Genomic DNA, 19,313 nt, shown 5'->3' with positions numbered 1-19,313 from the left:
CGTAAATCTTTTCACCAAGTAACTCCCATTCAATAGCAAGATGCTGCTTCTTGAAACCATCGACCATATCAGAATCTTTCCATATAACTAGAGCTCCACCGGCATACACCAAAACACACCAAAATACAGAATACAAAATACAAAGCACCCCAAACCAAGCACTCTAAACACCTCCAATCATCTACTCGAGCATGTCCTCCACCCTCATCATACGGGAACTAACCTGGGTTCCTTCCCAAGCGTTGCAACACATATGTGGGTTTTCGCGCATCCGAACCTAGGAAAGAAAAATCAGACGCATCGGAGGCGGACGTGCCCCCAATGGAAACCACTTAACAACGCATCCGAACTTAGGGAATTAAATCAGACGCATCGGGGGCGGACGTGCCTCTGATGGAACTGTCTACTGCTAACTATCTACTGGTACTTTCTTGCAATCTTCCGGGTTTCTTTTTTGTGCTTTGTACTTTCTTTTGGTTGTTCGCTTTCTTTCCCTCCAGGATGGCCTCTCATGCTTGCTTGATCTCCCATCTAGACCATGACTGATCTGCTGCACGTGGTGATTCCGTCGCAGAGAATTTGATGCAGTCAGTCTAGGATGAAGTAAGCAGATTTTGTAAGAGAGGTCTCAGCGATTGCTGATGAGGAGGAGAAGGGAGTGAGAGAGAAGAGAGAGGAATTCTGAGGTATCGATACCGAGATACATGTCCCTTGTAGTCGTCACTACTTGTCGATATGGACACGAACCGGTGAGAATCGATGTGGTGGGTCTTCGGAGAAAGGTTGGGTAAGTTGAAATCCAGGTGGGTATCAAGAACGTTTGAGTTGAAAGGTGAGCTTGATACCAGAATGGTGAGAGAGGGCGCACCGAGTTTTTTTTTTGAAGGTTTTCTCTTTTGAAGTTTTTTCGTGATTGTTTTGTACGTCTGTGGTACTTTTTGACACCAGTGATTTGGACATGGTGAAACCATTAATTTTGGGACGCCGATAGACCGAGATTGTGCAGTATTTTCCAGGACGAAACCGAATGTATGGGTGCGGAGGTACTTTACTAGATCGCTGCCGTGATGGAGGAAAAATTCTGAGATACGATCCTGCTGTGGACGAAGTTGACTGTGCGGGGGAACAGAGGATTGCCGCCGCTGTATGAAAGCTGAAAAGATCCGAATGCTGCTGGGGGTACTTTACTAGATCGCCACCGCAGCATGAAGAAACAAGAAATTAGTTTTTGAGAGTGGGGGGATTTCTTTCCTGAACTATCTTGGTGGATTCAGTCCGTGGATCTCGCGCCAGTGCCAGCATTGGCGTGAGATGATGGTGTTGACATTGTTGACATGAATGCCGGTAGGGGTTGGACACTATGAAAGAACTTGTCAGCATTTCCGCAAGTGCGAACGGGGGGGGGGGGGGGGGGGCTTCAACGTTGCGAAGTCAAGAGGGGTGGTAATACTCACAAGAATCCTAGTGGTGGAGAAGTATCCGAAAAGAAGTTGATATTAATGACGGCGTAATGGCCTTTATATGATGCACAAATCGAGAAGGTGCCGATGGTACGTAGTTAAAGGAGACAATATTCCCAAAATCCTGGTGGTGCAGGAAGCGCCTGAAGGGAAGTAAGTTAAAGAAGGCGTAATGGCCATCATAGACATTGCTGAGGGATGCTAATGTCAATAAGGTGGTAAGCTCTCGATACGAAGATTGATCTTGTCATCGTTGGAGCTGGTGCACAAACCGAGAAGGTGTTAATGGTGCGAAGATAATAGAGGTGGTGATATTCCCAAAATCCTGGTGAAGGAAGTGCCTGAAGGGAAGTCGATATTAGTGAAGGCGTAATGACCATCATGGACATTGCTAGAGATGCGAATGTCGAAAGTATTTGGTTAAGGTGGTTAAGGTGGTTATGGTGGTTAAGGTGGTTATGGTGGTTAAGGTGGTTATGGTGGTTAAGGTGGTTATGGTGGTTATGGTGGTTATGTTCAGGTGGATAGACGTTGGCGCGAATATCCAATATTAGTAATGCACATCGCAAACACGAGCGCCTAAACCGAAAGTAAATCGATATCGGGAAGGATTATGGTATCGAAGAATTAGTTAGGGGGTAAGGTTCCCCGTCGAAAATCTTTGGCGTCAAATATCCGAGGGGTATTCAAACCGATAAAGTTGCATGACAATGTCAAGAAACTTGGTTATATGAAGACGGAGTCATGTGGTCAGAGGACTCTCAATAGTCTTTCGCTGATGACGAACGCTGGAGGTCTTTGAAATGAAGAGATGGTTAGACCAACAGGTCTCATGCTGGGGTTAGAGAAACTCCGGAAAATTCCAGAAGAGGTTATGGCCAAGGATCGAAAGCCAAAGGATTTGAAGGGACAAGGTCGAGATGAAAAGAGAGGTGAGGGTAAGCTTTTTTTTGGTGATTGTTTTTTGATTTCATTTTTTTTTGAGCTTTTCTATTTTCTTGAAGAATGCACCAATCCATGGTGGCAATACACATAGCAGTCGCCGCTGCTCATGGTAGAAACCCGAATGGTCCTTTTCAGGCCTGAAATGCGTGGAGCCTCACCGCGAAATTTTGATGGTGGTAATGAGCCGCACCGAGTTAATGATCTTGAACAGGCTGAAGACACCAGAGAGAGGAGAGAATTTTTTACCAATATAATAAAATAAGTATGATCCAGTGCGAAACCGAGCCCAACCAGTACAAAGAGTCGATGACGTCGAAGAGTGCAGGACTAAGAACAAAAGCTTCATGAATGGAACCCATCTAGAACCCAATATCCACCATGAGCGTTCCAAACTCAAGGCAGCGTAGTTCTTTCAGGTACAAGAAACCATTGTTCATTCATCACTGCATCCACGACGTTTGAATGATTGAGAAACGATGAGTGTTGTAGATGAGTTGGTTGGTGGTTAGGCAGGCTGGGAGTTTCACTTACTTCTTTTCATCAGCTGGCTTATCTTCAGCATCATCCACCTTAGGAGAAGCAGCGAAGGCTGGAACTCCGAATGAGTTGGTAGTTCCAAAGCGAGCAGAAGAACGAGCGGCACCAAAGGCACCAAAGGTTGTCGCAGCTCCAAATTGGACTGCAGCTCCAGAACGAGTGATGACAGTCGGAAATAAGGGTGCTGCTGTGGTGCGCTCACTTGCTGAAGATGGAGTTGAAGGTGCTGGAGCAGTGACAGCAACCTGTGGTGAAAGAACGCTTGGGGATCCCCAGCCTGGATGTGCAGGCTTGAAGAAACTGGCCTTATCTGGTGCAGCAGTACTACTAGGACCAGCCAAATCGATTTCGGTTACCTTGACCTTCTTGGCAGGGCTCGATGCGCTGACGGGACTTTCTTTTCTCTTCCTGGAAGGAGAAGGAGAGGGAGAGGTGAGCGAGTCGGAAGGGGCAGCAGTAGTCTTTTCAACTTCTGCAGCATGATGAGGAGGTTCCTGATGATCCTGTTGATCTTGACTCTCATAATACTCGTAGTCAGGTAAGACAGGGGGTGTTTCATACTGTGATGTATCCTCCTCGTCGTTTTCTTCATCCCCATTGCCAGAGAGGACACGTGAACCGAGAAACTGAGGTTCATCGTCCTCGTCGTTTTCTTTATCCACATTGCTAGAGGCGACAGGAGAAACGCCATCCAGAGATCCATCCTCCTCGCCGTCGTCTTCATGATCTTCCTTGCCAGGGAGGTCCGGGGAACCACCCTGTTGGAATCCATCCTGGGTATTGATAACAGCTTCTGCTGGTTCATAAGAAGCGCTCTCACGGTCGCGCTCTCCTTCATCACTGGAATCGAATAGTGATTCATCTGCAGGAGCAATGGATCTATCACGATCAAACTCGGGATGACCGTCGAAGAGAACGTGGACGCCACAGTGGGCACAGGTATTTCCGTCGAAACCACGGTCATGACGACATTCCCATCTAGGTGGTTCCCGAAAGCCGACTAAACCGGAAGTTGGTTGAGACTTTTGAGCGCCTTTCATTCCACTATTGTTGTCGGGAGTTGGTGTGCGAAAATCCCGGGAGCGATTTTCCTGGGCTTGTTCCTCACGGTTATGATTATCGTGGGACATGCCTCCTTGAGCTGGATCGACTGGTTCGATGCTCTTAACTACCTTACGTGCAGCGAAAAAACGCTCTGCATCCTGGTGTTCACCCTCATATTCCGCTACCTTCACTGTTGCGGCCTTAAGAAGCTTCCTGGTTCGCTTGAGTTCTTCTTGATCCGAGGTCAAGAGAGGAGCTTGCGAATTGAAAACATCGAGGGCGTTATGAAATTTGTTAATGTCCTCCATGAGCACCCCGTTTTTCTGGGAGAGTTGCTCGTTCTCTCTCTTCAAACCGTCATACTGTTGAGAAAGCTCTCGGATTTGTGCAGAAAATCGGTTTCTATCACTTCGGAGCTCATGATTTGACTCTAAAACGCGTTCCAATTCTTTTTTCAATCTGCTATTCTCCTTCTGAGCTCTCTGTTCCTTGATCTCAATAGCATCTGTCTCTCTAACCGCAGCTTCGTACTCCCTCTGGAATACAGCTTTAGCTCTATCCACATCAGCTTGGCTTTCACGTAAATCAGCTTTAGTTTCACGTAAATCAGCTTTCAGCTGAGCAATCTTTTGATCTTTGGTAGCAAGCTTATCACACTTGCATCCGATCTTTGGGGCATCAAGTTCCTCTTTAGCAATCTCACGATCGCTCGCAGAGCAACCCTGAGTTGCAGCAGGAAGATGGGCTTCTGCCTCGTTGGCAGTCAAAGGGTCTGCAGGATCGGCAGCGGGGTGAGTTGAATGTTGCTCAAGGACAGTCTCGTCATCGACTTGGCCAGCTGCAACAGTGGCCGCAGAAATTGGAGCCTTTGCCATGACACCATTTTCTTCGCCGTCCAAAACTGGAGCGGCGGCCGTGGTTTCGACGGACTTTGGAGAGGATGTGGGAGTTGATGCGGCAGCATCAAGACCCTCCTTGGGAGCACCACCAGTAGCGCCAAATACTGGTGTGACTTCAAGACCAAGGATTACCCTCTCTACTTGAGGATAGGTTGTTGCAGCCAAATCAGGTTGACCACTTGTTGGGTGGGAACGAGAAGCATCACTCTTCTCAACCCGTGTTCTCTTCAAAGGCTCAGAAGAAGGTTTCGCGCCAATCCCTTCGTCACCATTGAGAGTCTTTGAGCTTCTCTTTCTCTTGGAAGGAGAGAGCGGCGCCAAGGCTGGAACCATGGCATCGGAAAGCTGCAAATATGGAGTCAGCAAGTGTCATGATTGAATTCAAAGCATATGATCAAATAAGATAATGCCATGGCAATATCTTGTTGTATAGTGTGCGGGATGAAAAAGATGTGTCAAAATCAAAATGAAGACATGAAGCTTCCAGAAGCAAGGAACATTCACATTGATGAAATTTGAAGTGGGGTTCAAGATAGGGGAACATGATCGGGTATCAAAGAATGTGAGATTGATGAACAGAGGTGACTTACTGCATTGTTAGCACCAGCTATAGCTTCCTTTGCAGGTGCTTTCTTATTTGCGACCGGTGCGACGTTTTTGGAGGTATCTGCGGCGGAGGAGGCTCGGTTTTGATCGGTCGATGCCTTGCAAGGAGATTTGGATCTTGTAATGGCAGGCATGATTCGTAAAAAATGAGGTTGATGGTTGATTGTTAAAGAGGGAGGTTCTGCAACTGAAGTTGCAGTTTGAAGTAATTAATAAGTACTTTGAAATACGAAGTGCTGTCAAGAAGTGCTTGGTGAAGTTGTTATGATGTGGTGTTGAGTAACACGTAAAGTAATAAAGGACTTATGTGTAATTAGGGCGTATGGAGAAGCGGTATTTCTTCAAGAGAGAGGATTTTTCTTACGGCAAAGTAAAAGAAGAGTTGTAAAAGAGTCAGAATACGCAAGGTGTGTTGTAATGTTGTACGGGCTGGATTCGTTGAATGTTTGCAAGTCGTGCGACTGTTGTCAAGTATGAATGAAGCTTTGAATGGATTCTGGAACTTTTGGATGTAAAGAGGACGGAGGTTGAAATAAATTATGGGAAAGAAGAGGACGACTTTGTACGCAAGAGAGTACTCGCTAATTAAGCTGGATGAAAACTCTGATCGGCTGAGCCTCAGTGGCATTCACTTTTTGAGGCTTTTGATAATATAGATTCACTTCAAACACTCATTTCGCAGAGTTTTCTACGCCGATTTCCCAACAGAAACCTGGTCGGTACCGAGGTAGTTATGGAAGATTAAGTGGTCTCATGTTACTCTCATAACTTCACTTATGGTAATTGGATAATGCTATACAATTTTGAATCCTTCAATTTGTTATTGAGGGGTAGTCTGGCTCTTGTTGGTGGTAAAAGAGGAGAAGGAGCTTGACAGAAAGTAAAAGACGCGGAAAATCCCACTGTGTCTTTCATCTCGGGGACAATCGAGAATTCAAGTATCTAATTCACTTATTAGATGACTCAAAAAATCATTTATTACGGGAAATTGTATGACGCCCGTACTGTTGCTTGCCTCTTATGATATGAGCAAGTTTCTCAAGGTCTTGACACAAGTGGTTGGTTGGAATTGAATGGTGGGATACGGTTTACTCCGCCTTCATTGCTGAGTATTACTTAGTAACATACAGTGAATAATCCTTGTATGGCTGATAGATTTCCCAAGATATGAACTCAGCCTCTTGGTACGGTGAAGTCATGAGGCTGGGACTGTGTTTTGATAGAGAGGCATCGTGGTGATTAGATTTACATTGTGTCGTGAATTTGTTGCAAGAGGGCCTAACATTGAAGCTCTAGGTAGGAAGGAAGAGGTATTCTATGGGATATTATAAGTAGGCATAATTAGACACCAATAAGATATATGAGATTATTCACGGCATGGTATAGACTTATGGATGTAAATCAACAATTTAGACAAAATCTAATATGTAGCAATTACTACATACAACCTGGAACTTCTACCATCGGTGAAATGCCAATCGCTGCCGTGGACATCAAAAATCATATACACGTATAACCATACAAAAGTGACCAGAACATGTGTTGCCACCGCCGTCATCATGGGCCTAGAATCGACGCACAGACAAAGAGAACCCTCGAAAACATATCAGAGTATCCTTCACCGCAGGGTCCTGCAGGTAAACTGCAAACACCCACCACCATTTGTGGGCACCCGATGAACTCGGGAAAAGTGCCTGAACCACAGCACACATATCAACAGTAAGAAGTAGAACGGTCGAGGAGAATTTGCTTTAGTCGTGAACCTTAGATTTGGGAGCTGCGAGCAGCAATGTTGAGTTCTGAGCAATGTTGAGTTCTGGGACTCATCCGAAATGTCGTGAATGTATTTTGGAGTCGACGTGCATCTTAACCTTAATACCAAAGCCGGACGTGGCCATGAGATAGGCAGAAGATTGTCCACCATGTTGAGAAATCGATTGCAAAAGAGCAGACAATGAGAATGATGTGATAGGAAGATCGAGTTGTGAAATTTAATTGATGCTGAATCCAAGGCATGTAGTTGTATTGTGTGTAATGAAGTTGAGGTCGAGGGACCGACTGAAGTAAAGTATCAAGTAAGTGTAGTTTGGGATCATGGACAAGATATAGATCTAAAGGTGCTTCAAGTCTTTGTCGGGACGTCTCCGTTCAAAGCTCAAAAGCACCTAAAGATCCAAAACGAGTCAACACGATCGATTATACCGCAGGTAACTGTGTGTTCTTGGTGCTGAGTCTCTTCTTATGGTTTGTCGATATTGAGCTTTCAGCAAACGGGGACCGAAACTTTGGAATCATTCATCTGCCCATTAGAGCTGAATCCACCTTAGGAGAGCCACTCCCAAGGCTTCCTGGCTCCCTCTGGGCAGGTTGAACATTTTCTTGTTAACCGACGGCCTTGCTTCGTTGCTCGGGCGATTCGCGTCATGTGCTAGACATGCTGATCTAATGGACAGTCTACTGCCTACGGACATCTTCAAGTTAGTTGCTGGGCTTTGTACAAGGAAATTTAGGAAATGAAGTGGCAACTGACTTTGGATGTGTAAAGCTACCTATGGAGATTCCTCAATTGGGCCAGGAAAAAGAGGTATGTCAGGTGTATCCCACAAACGGCGATTAGACTCATAAGTGTTGGGTGGATCCGGTGACTTGGTTGTGACTGATGGTGAGGCGTATATGAGAGGGACGGAAGAGCCGGTTCTCTGGATTTGTCATTGTGTTAGCAAAAGAAAACTAAAAGTAGCCTCTAGGAGACCTTCAAGGTTGCAGTGAGATATTCTTACCTTTGGGTTTGATGACCTCGAGCCTGCGTCAGACGTTTCTTCAAGTACTTCGCTCATTCTCATATCTTCCGGAACAACTTCAACGGACTCGATAACAATATCGCAGTCCTTGACGACATTATTACGGCGATCCTGCAAAACTTTCTGCAACTCGGCCGCGGTCTCGTCCGCGAGCTTCTTTCGCTTTGCTGCCAGCTCCTCATCTGTAAAAAGCGGTTTACCGGGATTAACAGATATAAATTCAGGAGACTAAGCAAAGTTAGCAGAAGCATTCATCCCTCACGATGAGGGAAATCTCACTTTTCGACCCTCAAACAATGCATAAGAAGCCTGGTTGACGTCTATAGCTTTGAGTGTCTTGTATTTGGCTTCAAGTGTATCGTATTTTTCTTGTAATTCCGCCAGCTCTGTCTCCTGTATTGCCACAACAGTACATTGCTCTTCGAATTCAGTCTTGACTGCTTCATGTTCGGCTTCGAGGGTTTTATATTTTACTTGTGACTCAGTCGTAACTGTCTCAAGCTTGATTTCAAGAGTCTTGTATTTCTCTTGCAAAATATGATAGCTTTCAAGACCACCAGAACTTCTTTCTTTCCAATATTCGGCATCTGAACGGTACTTCTCAACTGCGTCTTTTAGCTCTACCTCACGAGCAGCATCCTCGATGTAGAGTTCATCTCTGACCTCAAGCTTGATTTGTAATCTCATTATTTCTTCATCTTTCTGCTCAAGAAGTAGTTTGAGACTTTCATGATCTTGCTCCTTCAAAATGTCCTGAGAAGTTGCGGACGTGGTATTCTGGGCGACTGGGTAAACCATGTGATGATCATTAGCAGCAGGTGAAGGAGAAGAATGGCTGCGAGGGTCATCAGATAGACTAACAGAGACATGACCAGTGGAGCCTTCGACGCGCGAAGTTGTAAACAAGATTGGCTTAGATTTACCTTCGCTTTTGCGTTGTAGATGGTCGATTGAATTTTTGGAAGGAGTGATCGGGGACTCCTCGCGTCTAGTACGCTTGGTGGGTTGCTGCTCATCGTTGTTATCGAGCTCGATGTCATGCTTGCGGGTGTCTCTTGACGATGACGAAGTGGAACCCTGTGTGCGGCGAGCATCTCCAGAAGCTTTATTGTTGGTAGTGAAATTCATGTTGGCAATTTGTAGAATGATCTGTCAAACAAATGTGTGACTTCAAGAATTTACTAGTAAGTAGGGCAAATTTGAAAGGTCTGTTTCAAAGAGTCATTGAAATTTGGATTTTTTGTGGATGTAAGTTTTGGTCTTTGAGATCTGGAATTTGTTACTTTGTAATTGTTGCAGGTCCAGATTCTGAAAAGTGCGAGATTATATCAAATCATGAATTTCGAAGCTGCCGTGTCAATTTTTAGTGGAGCCAAATATATGCGATTTGAACGCGCAAAATTAAGGACGATTAGCGAAGTCTCATTTTATTAATTACAATATAAGTGAATTTTCGAGATTCAACCAAATACTTTCATGATATTGCCTGCATTTTTTAAGTTACTACCAATTATAGTAGAGAAATAAGAGCTACGAACTCCAGTTGCTCCGCTACCTATGAGTATTCTCAAAATTCTCATGGCTACAAGTTACTGCTTCTAGTGAACCATGGAAAACAATGAGTCCAATTAATACCACGGAAACCTTGAGAGGGTCTAGTATGAAGTTGTCCTCTCTAAATTCACTTCTCAAGTGACTGCAAGACGGAAGTATGGCGCCGAGCGTATAATTTTAGAATGACTGAATGCTTATAAGTGCCGTTTTCATATAGAGACATTGCTGAGTGATATGGAATCTTGATGGGAACTCAAACTAAACAGCCAATTACGTGGCTGAACAGGTGAGTAGATGCAATCCAAATACACAAGCGTTAAAATATGTGCAAGTACGCTGCGAATTCTCATGACTCTGATTAAATAATATGCAAATTTCATGAAGAGAGGAATAATGGTGATTCACTATGTACTCATCAACTCCATCCTGCTTTTCACTTACACCTTTTTGTCATTCCACAACCAGCTATCACTTCTTGGTAACAATCATGCAGAATATTAATCCCTTCTTTCAAGAAACATGATCTCAACTTAAGACAAGCAGAAGGCTCTTGAAGAATAATGGTAAGAGAAAGCAAATTAGTTTCCTTATGAGAATATTCTATACTCAGTTGACATAATTCTGCAAGCATTAATGAATGATAAGATGAATGTAGTGCATAGAATCTAGCTTCCTCTACTTTTAAGCATCCATGATTCGGAACTCGCCCCTGGGAAATAGAATAGGAGGAGTAAGATCGCTTATAGTGGTCATCAATATTGTCATTCATGTGGTTTATCGAATATAGTCAGCAAAATTCAGAGCTGGGCAAAAGTGGTTTCAAATTAGATCATGCTGCTTCTACAAACGGGAGAATTCGACTGCGATGATACTTTCATCTCTATAGCAAACCCAGTTTAAGATCCCATACATACCCTCAATGAATGATATCAGTACCAAATTTTGATAATGTATTTGCATGAAGCCTTTAGTACTGATTTCCTACGGATAATGATTCTACCTAATTTACCCCAGGAATTGTAATCCTGATACGCACAACTTCTTTCGTCTATTTCTTCCGTAATAGCAACTCTATAAAATGCCAGTAGCACTCAAACAATCGCCTCACATTGCACGAGACATCCAATTGGCGGTCATAAGAGACAAGCACAACTTCCAAGCGCAACAACCCTGGTCCATGCTGCTCTCATCTCCATCATCACCACCACAGAAAGGACTTTTGATGAGCACTTTCGAACCATTGGCATCCGTCGATCCTCGGCTTCTGAGTGTCCCATCTTGTTCCGTTTTGTCTGAAATGTCTTCCATATATAGAGGCTCCCAGATAGGCATGTGTGAGCGACGTTCTTGACTGCCAACTGAATCTAGACGGGGCATATGCATGGTGTTGAAAGGCGTAAGATTCGCTTGCCGCTCAGAACTATGCGAAATAAAAGACGAATCACGGGCCCATGGCTTAGAATCTCGTCGAGGACCTTGTCTGGTTTCTTGATGTGCAGATATGGCGGTTTCATCGTTAGAGGAAAGGGAGTTGGAGCGATGGCCTTGAAGGATCATCATCGCCAATGGCTTATTGAATCGACTTGATAGTGCGATTCAGATAGTGACAAGCAACTGGGAATATCGATGTATCGTGAAGTGGTTAATTAAGAATCTTTTGAAGTACTTGATACGTTAGACCATGAAACAAAATGTGAAGGCCACGGGAAAGATGATCAACCTTATCGACAAATATTCATACCGGTTTAATAAGTGTATCTTCCAAGCGTTCGAACGGATTATGGGTTATTCATGTTACCAGATATGAGGGATACCTTCAAACTTGGGACAAGAAGTCAAGTGAAGTATTAGCAAAAACTACAAACTTTCGGTAACTGCTATGGGCGTCCATAACTACTCTGGAAGGTGCTCTATGATAAGACCTGCCAGATCTTATCATCACAATCTTCTAACCCTTCTTATAAGCAGATCCTCTACTATAGATTGAGGAAGGTCGAGTCTTTCATAATTTAAACATCAAATCCTTGACATTGAAGCACGGATATGACTAATTTGATCTCCACCCACCCATTTGACTCCACACATCTCCACCCACAAAGCACAAGTGATATATACTCAAAATTCAGTCCTATCCACAAGAAATGAATTAAACATTCGTCTCCTTAATCGCTTCTATAGTCCAATGGTTAGGATTCCACCCTTCCAAGGTGGAGGTCGGCGTTCGATTCGCCGTGGTTGCATCAACTTTTTGACTTTCCTTGTTAAGAAATTTCCACACATTTAATCACAAGCCAAATCTGGCTTACTCTCTTCTCCATGTTTGCCGCAAATACTATGTTTTATGTGTGTTCGTTATGGAAATACATAGATCCTCGATTCATAAATCGTGTTTTGTTGGTCCGTGGATTCGTTTTCTCGCTTGATTGCAAAGGGTGGGGTGACGAAATAGGGGATGCATCTACGTCCACGGTTGTGGAGTGGCTATTCTAAAGTGGGAACGACTCATACCACCTCGTTACATAGCGATAAAATTCACGACCTTAGCTGTACATGAATCCGGCAACAAGCAATAGATTGTTATTCCCTCGGGACGTGTTCTCTGAAGGTTTCCTTTGAAATTGACTGCTTTGAAAACTCTCAGCACCGACTGCTGCGGTATCGCCGAAGCGTTTGGGATTGGTAGCTTGTTTGTCTTATCGTTTGATTTTTTATCTAACTTTACGAAGCTGACTTCAGCCTCAACATATCGCCGTCCTTCATTTTCTTGAATTCCGACATTCAGAATTCTGATATCATTTCCCAACTTGCCTTTTCGTGACGTGGTTCGTTGACTAGGTATCGCACGATGTTTCTCAAAACAGCTCAAAAGGAGTAATTCACTTTCCGGTCACAACTTCAAATCTAACTTGGAGTTCATCTCGCGAGGCTTGGCGAATTGGTCTTTGGCTCCTCGTGGTCCTTATCAACTCGTACTCAACTTTCTCCAAACATTTCCTCTCTTCAATCACAACTTTTCTCTTATTCATCATTCGGAACAATAGACAATCAAATTCTCAACATTGATCAACCTGATCCCAAAACCTCAGTTTCAATTGTAAGGTCTTCTCGTTCGTTGAGTCCTAATTTCACCTCTTCGAAATGTCTCTTCTCAACAGTCTCATTATTTTTGTAATCTCTATCTCCTCGCTCCTTCCTGCTGTCATGGGAAATAGCTTGCAATTTCTGTCTCAAGACAACATCGAACGCACCATCTTCTTCACCCCGAATGCCGGCTCTGCTGAAGTTTCCAGCTTATTTGTTCCAGCGACTTCTGTGAACGGAAATGCAGTTGTTCGCTTTCCTCAAGGGTAAGTCTACTACCCAATGAAATATCAAGCCTTCATGTTACTAATGAGAATCAAACTTAGCTGGAGCGGTTCCTTCAAAGCTGTTCTTTCAGGAGAAACCCCAGACGTTCCCAAGATCACTGGTGAAATCACATTCCAGGGCTGGCAAGAAGAAACTTACTACACTGTTTCTGCTGTTCAGAATTGTTGCGATAACTCGGGAATTCGAACCCTAGCGTCCCAATTTACCAGCCCTGTATCTGGTTGCATTCTAGGCCCGTTTCCCTGTACTGATTCTTACTCCAGACCTGGTGATATTCAGGTCAAGAGTTCTCCGCATGTGGATTTAATGTGTCTCTTAGGTGAATTCTAGTTGTTGTCAGTGCAAGTCTTCTAATCCTTCAAACGCAAATTTCTTATCGTTCTCCTCAATTCCATCTACAGCCAAATATCCCCAAGCTAATAGTGGGATCTGCAGTTGATCGAAGGTAAGCTAGTATTGAAGGATTTTCGGGAGACAGTAAACACATCTGGAATTGTGGTAGCATGGACAACACGAATCTGGCAGGAACAGGAATTCACCGGTAATCAAAAGTGGCAAAAGTTGCATCACAGGGCTGGCTCCAATGATTTAGCTCTTATTTCAATCTTCTAATAGCATTGCATACTCGGAGACCAAAGATTTTCATCATAATAATAGGTACAGACCTTTGTGCTTGTTGAATGCTGTTGTTTTGAACCTTTGAGTGAAAGAGCTCATAAACAACAAGATGAAATTATCATAAAACCCACGCAAGATTTCTTATCAGGATGGTAGTGTCTTGATCGTATGAATTTTTATAAACATTTAACTTGGTTTGTTCCCACGCCGCATTCCCTGCCTCGGTTTCAATGTTGCACTAAGATATAGTTTCGTCCCTTCAATGGCTATTTGTAGTTTTGTAACAGAAGAGATGGGGTCTTATGTATATGCCATTCTTCCTTCAAGATTGTAGAAACTTGTGTCTCGATTTTATAGGTGGTCCTCCTGAAATCTCATGGTGAGTGATCTCCTAATTAGCTTTCTTATGTTATCTTTGCTTAATCTATGGGAGGATACGGAGATTGAAAGCCGATCTAAAAACGAGTCATCTGGAGCATTGTAGATGGCAAGCATATGAGGATTTGGTTCGTATTGATATTGTTACATTTGGCTGGCTGTCAAGTACTGAGGCTGCTAGGGGCTGATGGGTGAAATCTGAATGGAGCTCGATGATGATACAAGTGAACACGCACAAAGACTAAAACACAGGTATTAGATTATTACATTGAGTCTTTACGTAGATCTAATCAGTATGTTTCAAATAGCAATATAAACCTTGGTAGGTTAATGCCACTTAACCCTTGATCGACAGTCATTCACGTGAAGACTGAGGAATCAATCCCGACTTCATGATTCACTCTATAGAATAAACGTTGTGGCTATGATGATTCCTTGTTGTATATCAAAGAAACAATTTCTTCGACTAGCCAGATATGTACCGGACTTTAAACTAAACCTCTTCAAAAGACAAAAGAGACTATTGACGCTGATTGTTTACCTTACGATACAGTGGTTGCGACTTTCCTACATCTAGTCAGAATAGTCCCAAACTTATCTTCGAGTAATAAGCTTGATCTCAGGTTGTTACAAATTTGGTCTTATTTGAAGATTCCAAGCCATGGAGTCTCAAGAATTCACAACCCCCAACCCTTCTTTCTATCATCCTAGCCAGCAAAAAGAAATGTTGTGCTCTGTTGAATCACTGGTGAGACTTGACTCACCAGAGCCATACCTAACAACGAAGAAATGTGATGTCAGTCAAACTACCGCAAAAACGATCACTATAGCTATCTCGGGGTGTAGCTCATCAGGCAAGACAACGTTAGCATTACTACTTTCAGAGATCTTCTCTTCTTCTATAACCACAAAACACTCGACAGGCAATGAATCTCTACATATACCCAAGGAAAATAATCTAGACGATGCAAAAGCTACGCATCCCTTTACAACCATAATCCATCAGGACGCTTTCTTCATTCCGAAAGCTGGCTGTCCATTGGTCCAATTCGACAGCGCTCCTAACGACGAAAATTTTATAAGAGAAAGTCTTGCTCCAAAAAATAAGAATCCAGTCTATTTCTACGCCCGAACTGGCACGCATGGGGAAGAAAATGTGCAGATCACAGGACCAAATACTGATTGTATGGAAGCGGTCGATTTTGGCAATCTACTTCGAATGGTTCAAGTTGCACAGGCCAATAATGCTGAGCCAGAGTTGTGTATTCAATACAAAGATGACGCAGACAAGAAGGAACTGATTGAGCAATATTCCGGTGTCATCGAAAGCATGCGCAGAAGAGTTAGAGAGTGCTTAGCCGTTGGAACAGGTAATCGTATGAGAAACAATGTTGTTGCGGACTATAACTATAGATGGGTGTTTGTTGAGGGATTTCTATTATTCAGCAAAGCTTTGCATTCTGACGACAGAAGCTCATGGCTGGATACATCCTCAGAAGTCGAAGACCGTTGTATAGAGCGATCAGAAATTGTACAACAAGATTTCAAGAAAGAAGCTGCGTTGAAGAAGTGTAAAGTCATGAGAGCAAAGGAAGAGAAAGTTGTGGCAAAGGCAGCTTTGATGCAAGAATTTGATATCAAACTATTCTTGCCTACTAGCAAGGAGGTCGCTAAAGAGAGGAGACTGAGCAGGTTCCCATACATCGATTTTCCAGCTGGTGGGAGATTTCCTGGACAGATGTGGAAGTCAGAAGGATACTTTGAAGAAGTTGTTTGGAAGGGCTATGAAGATTCATTCGATTGGCTGTTGAGAGAGACCGGAAGGGAGAATGTCGACGGCGTGTTTGTTAGAACCACTGTCGATGACACAGTTGAGAATACTGTTTACTGGGCAGTTGATATTATTCTTCAGTTTTTGAAAGCAGGCAGCGAGCTGGCGTCGAAGGACAATGCTCGAGGATTTGAGATCACAGGTACTTATCTCGGACCAGAGGGGGTTTTCTGAAGTCTCGTAAGATAGTGAGGATCGCCCTCTTGGCATCTAGGCAGTGAGGGGAGTTGTGTTGGTATTTGGTATATAAGATAAACGAGATTCCTCTAATACCAGCTGTATTTCATAGATATTAATAACAATCAGAAGTCGTAAAAGCGTTCGTTCCAAACTCGCTATTGCACTGTGTTGAAGTTATGTATGGTTGTTGTTGAAAAAATGGCAGCCTTGCGCAAAAGGCTACAATTATATTGATATCTAAACCTCAACAACGTCGCAACCTACATTCCCTCATTTCTTTACAAATAGCAACCATGTCACACCTTTATAATCCTCTTGCAACAGCTCAACAATTATACCAAAATACCTCAAATAACAGACTTCCATCTGAACTTCAAGACAGCATCCGGTTTTATGCCGCACGACTTACACAAGCCGCAGGCATTCTGCTTGGCCTTCCCCAAGATATCACAGCTCAAGCAAACGTTCTTCTCTACAGATATTGGCTCGTGGATGACTTGATGCAATATGAATATAGCGTACGTGATAAATCGGAAGTCTGCCATTGATTTGTTGGAATAACATGCTCTCAGGATGTCTCAGCAGCTACCCTCTACCTGACTGCTAAAGTATCCGCGTCTCCTCGATCCTTTCGTAGCATAACGAATGTATATGCTTATCTCCTCTCTCAATCCGCAAGTCTCACAAATTCTTGCGTGCCCGAAAATATTTCCTCGTCGTACTATCTTTCCGAATCTGCCTACATAACCTACCGTACAAGACTCCTCAACATTGAAGGCCAAGTCTTGAATGCTCTGGGTTTCAACACACACGTCGCTTTACCCCATCCTCTCGCAATTACGTATCTCCAAACTCTCGATATATTTTCACCGGCACATAAAAATGGCAGTGGCAAAGCGGTCGCGAAGAAGACAATACAATATCTAAACACAGCGTTGCTCAGCCCGCAGATGCTATATTTGACACATCAGCCATGCGCATTAGCAGTAGCGGCAATATACCTAGCAGCAAAGGAAGAGGGGATCAAAATGCCAGAAGATGAATGGTGGGAGGTGTTTGATGTTGAGAGGGAGGAGTTAGGGTTCTTAGTAGTTGGGATGAGGAGTTTGGAGGGCGTGGCACGGAAGGGGAAAGAAATATTTGGAGAGAAGATGATGATTGCTAAAGATGATATTATGGAAGAACTGGGGAAACGGGGGCTGGAACCAAGCAATGGGAAGAGTAATGGCCATAGCAAGAAGATCGACGAAGAGGATGAAATGATGAAATTGATGGATGAGAGGATGGAAGATTCATAGACCTTGCGAAACGCGGAAGGATTGGATCTCAAGATGGAAATTGGCCATTTCATCGTATGAAGGTCAACGAACCGCCCCCGAACTTATGATCTCTACAATCATATAAATGTATATTTGTCGGTCATGCGGGGATGCAACATAACCTTGACGAAAGCTATGTAAGCTTTCCAGCTACCAACGCAGAAACCAGCCAGAAAAGCCAAGACGAAGAACTCAAACCTTTCAATACCGCTGGCTAAAAATAAAATCATAGGGAGAAGAGCCAAAGACCAGCAACAAGCATACTGGTCAGGAACACTACTACATATTTAATTCAAAAACTACTGTCAACTTATCAACCAATTTGATCGATTTCTATCGCCTCCATTATCCCAGCCCCTTTCCCTATCTTATTGGCTTGATTGACTTGTGCAAGTGTAGATTGATCCACATTTAACCTCTCATCCGAATCGTCCACTCTCGTTTGTGTTCGCAATATAGAATCATAAACGTTGCGCTTTGGTTTTGATATTCGTTCCAGACGGTAATAACTACTGTTTTCCGTGGAATCGTTCGGGCTTGGAGATTTGAAGAAGGTCATCTTAATGAAGGATGGGAGAAATGGTAAACAGCCGCAGATGATGCCAATGTTCACCTCAGCAATACTATGTATGTATGTAAGTCAATACTCTGAAATGATTTAAAAGGAGTTTCACTTGCCTCCAGAGGAGTATAGGTACTAGGCTATAAGTCTTGTCCATAGTACCGCCAAGATGTAGCGTTTCATAAAGACGCAGAACACTTGCGGTACAGGCTCTGTTGAAAGTTATTAGACTACATTTCTATTTGCGGAAGATACATACAAAAGGCCGGCTCCAAACACGATCGAGACCCCAATCTTCCGCATTGTGCGAGTTTTCAATCCCCAAATTACTGGTATTGGTAGGAACAAAATCGTAAAATCACTGACAATACTCATGGCACAATCCGCAAGGAATATCGAATTCTCGTTAAGACAAGTGCCTTTTCTAGCTAGAGGATCCCAGAAATGGGCGACCGGCCAGCATATGAATATCTTTGCTGCTGTAGCAGGAACATAGTATAGTGCCATCAAGCCGATGAGCGCTCGTATCGCCCACAAAATCTTATTGCTGACACCAAAGATGCGAGACAAGAGAAGTAGAATTGCGACCTTGGCCGCAAAGACCTGCGGCCCGCATAACATCTGAGTTACATAAACTAACTTTGCATGCGATGTCAATACAGCTTTACCTCGTATATTCCTTCAACTCACCTTTCCAAACATTTTGATATCTGTAGCTGGAACATCCCATTGATGGACCCCAGCGCCATACTGGTTCACTATCGTGTATTAGAGTTGTTTATGTATGTATCTTCTTCTTGAGAACTTGCAAGATAAGGCCATTCCAGAATATACAAGGGTGCCAACCTGCATGTCCAGTCAGCCGTTCAAAGCTTCATCAAATGTTTCGCTGAGAAAAATTACCCAAGCCACTATGCAAGCATCTTCTCACATCAGTAAGTTTCTCGACATTCAAGATTGTAAAGCTTACAGTCATCCCCCGTTGTTTTTCGATGTATAAAGACTCTCGTATGCAATCGTATGAGTACGAATACAGTGACAACCGGTACACAGACTGCCTGACAAAGAACATTATATTTAGCAATGCTGGGTGGGTTGACAAAATTTGGAGTCACTCCAGATGGTGAAGGAAGAGCACCTTCAATCGCTTGCCGCCCAAAGAGATTCATGTTGGTGTTTGGTGTAGTATAATGTATTTCACTGTGGAAGA

The 19,313-nt window shown here is 43.5% G+C and overlaps 7 protein-coding genes across 7 annotated transcripts; 3 read left to right on the top strand and 4 right to left on the bottom strand.

Moving 5' to 3' along the window:
- Nucleotides 1–2,932: 2,932 nt before the first annotated feature.
- On the bottom strand, nucleotides 2,933–5,625 carry EAE97_011541 (uncharacterized protein; the record flags this gene model as incomplete). Its single annotated transcript, XM_038882056.1, has 2 exons — nucleotides 2,933–5,230; nucleotides 5,476–5,625. 2 exons carry the CDS (start codon nucleotides 5,623–5,625, stop codon nucleotides 2,933–2,935), a joined length of 2,448 nt encoding a protein of 815 aa, XP_038727107.1.
- Nucleotides 5,626–8,040: 2,415 nt separating this feature from the next.
- EAE97_011540 (uncharacterized protein) lies at nucleotides 8,041–9,420 on the bottom strand (the record flags this gene model as incomplete). The annotated part of the gene is made up of 3 exons (XM_038882055.1): nucleotides 8,041–8,190; nucleotides 8,272–8,520; nucleotides 8,572–9,420. The coding sequence occupies 3 exons, from the start codon at nucleotides 9,418–9,420 to the stop codon at nucleotides 8,041–8,043; spliced, it is 1,248 nt and encodes a 415-aa protein (XP_038727106.1).
- Nucleotides 9,421–10,950: 1,530 nt separating this feature from the next.
- Nucleotides 10,951–11,406, bottom strand: EAE97_011539 (uncharacterized protein; the record flags this gene model as incomplete). The annotated part of the gene is made up of 1 exon (XM_038882054.1): nucleotides 10,951–11,406. The coding sequence occupies one exon, from the start codon at nucleotides 11,404–11,406 to the stop codon at nucleotides 10,951–10,953; it is 456 nt and encodes a 151-aa protein (XP_038727105.1).
- Nucleotides 11,407–12,984: 1,578 nt separating this feature from the next.
- EAE97_011538 (uncharacterized protein) lies at nucleotides 12,985–13,545 on the top strand (the record flags this gene model as incomplete). The annotated part of the gene is made up of 2 exons (XM_038882053.1): nucleotides 12,985–13,193; nucleotides 13,254–13,545. 2 exons carry the CDS (start codon nucleotides 12,985–12,987, stop codon nucleotides 13,543–13,545), a joined length of 501 nt encoding a protein of 166 aa, XP_038727104.1.
- Nucleotides 13,546–14,872: 1,327 nt separating this feature from the next.
- EAE97_011537 (uncharacterized protein) lies at nucleotides 14,873–16,216 on the top strand (the record flags this gene model as incomplete). The annotated part of the gene is made up of 1 exon (XM_038882052.1): nucleotides 14,873–16,216. The coding sequence occupies one exon, from the start codon at nucleotides 14,873–14,875 to the stop codon at nucleotides 16,214–16,216; it is 1,344 nt and encodes a 447-aa protein (XP_038727103.1).
- Nucleotides 16,217–16,515: 299 nt separating this feature from the next.
- Nucleotides 16,516–17,520, top strand: EAE97_011536 (uncharacterized protein; the record flags this gene model as incomplete). The annotated part of the gene is made up of 2 exons (XM_038882051.1): nucleotides 16,516–16,740; nucleotides 16,795–17,520. The coding sequence occupies 2 exons, from the start codon at nucleotides 16,516–16,518 to the stop codon at nucleotides 17,518–17,520; spliced, it is 951 nt and encodes a 316-aa protein (XP_038727102.1).
- Nucleotides 17,521–17,854: 334 nt separating this feature from the next.
- On the bottom strand, nucleotides 17,855–19,272 carry EAE97_011535 (uncharacterized protein; the record flags this gene model as incomplete). The annotated part of the gene is made up of 7 exons (XM_038882050.1): nucleotides 17,855–18,164; nucleotides 18,220–18,315; nucleotides 18,363–18,742; nucleotides 18,794–18,861; nucleotides 18,913–18,949; nucleotides 19,007–19,026; nucleotides 19,074–19,272. The coding sequence occupies 7 exons, from the start codon at nucleotides 19,270–19,272 to the stop codon at nucleotides 17,855–17,857; spliced, it is 1,110 nt and encodes a 369-aa protein (XP_038727101.1).
- Between the last annotated feature and the right edge of the window lie 41 nt (nucleotides 19,273–19,313).

Source organism: Botrytis byssoidea (assembly GCF_014898295.1).
Source record: "Botrytis byssoidea strain MUCL 94 chromosome Unknown BBYS_038, whole genome shotgun sequence".
In the NCBI taxonomy this organism is placed as follows: Eukaryota; Fungi; Ascomycota; class Leotiomycetes; order Helotiales; family Sclerotiniaceae; genus Botrytis; species Botrytis byssoidea.
Note: the sequence above shows the minus strand (reverse complement) of the source record. Positions and strands in the feature narration are given on the sequence as shown.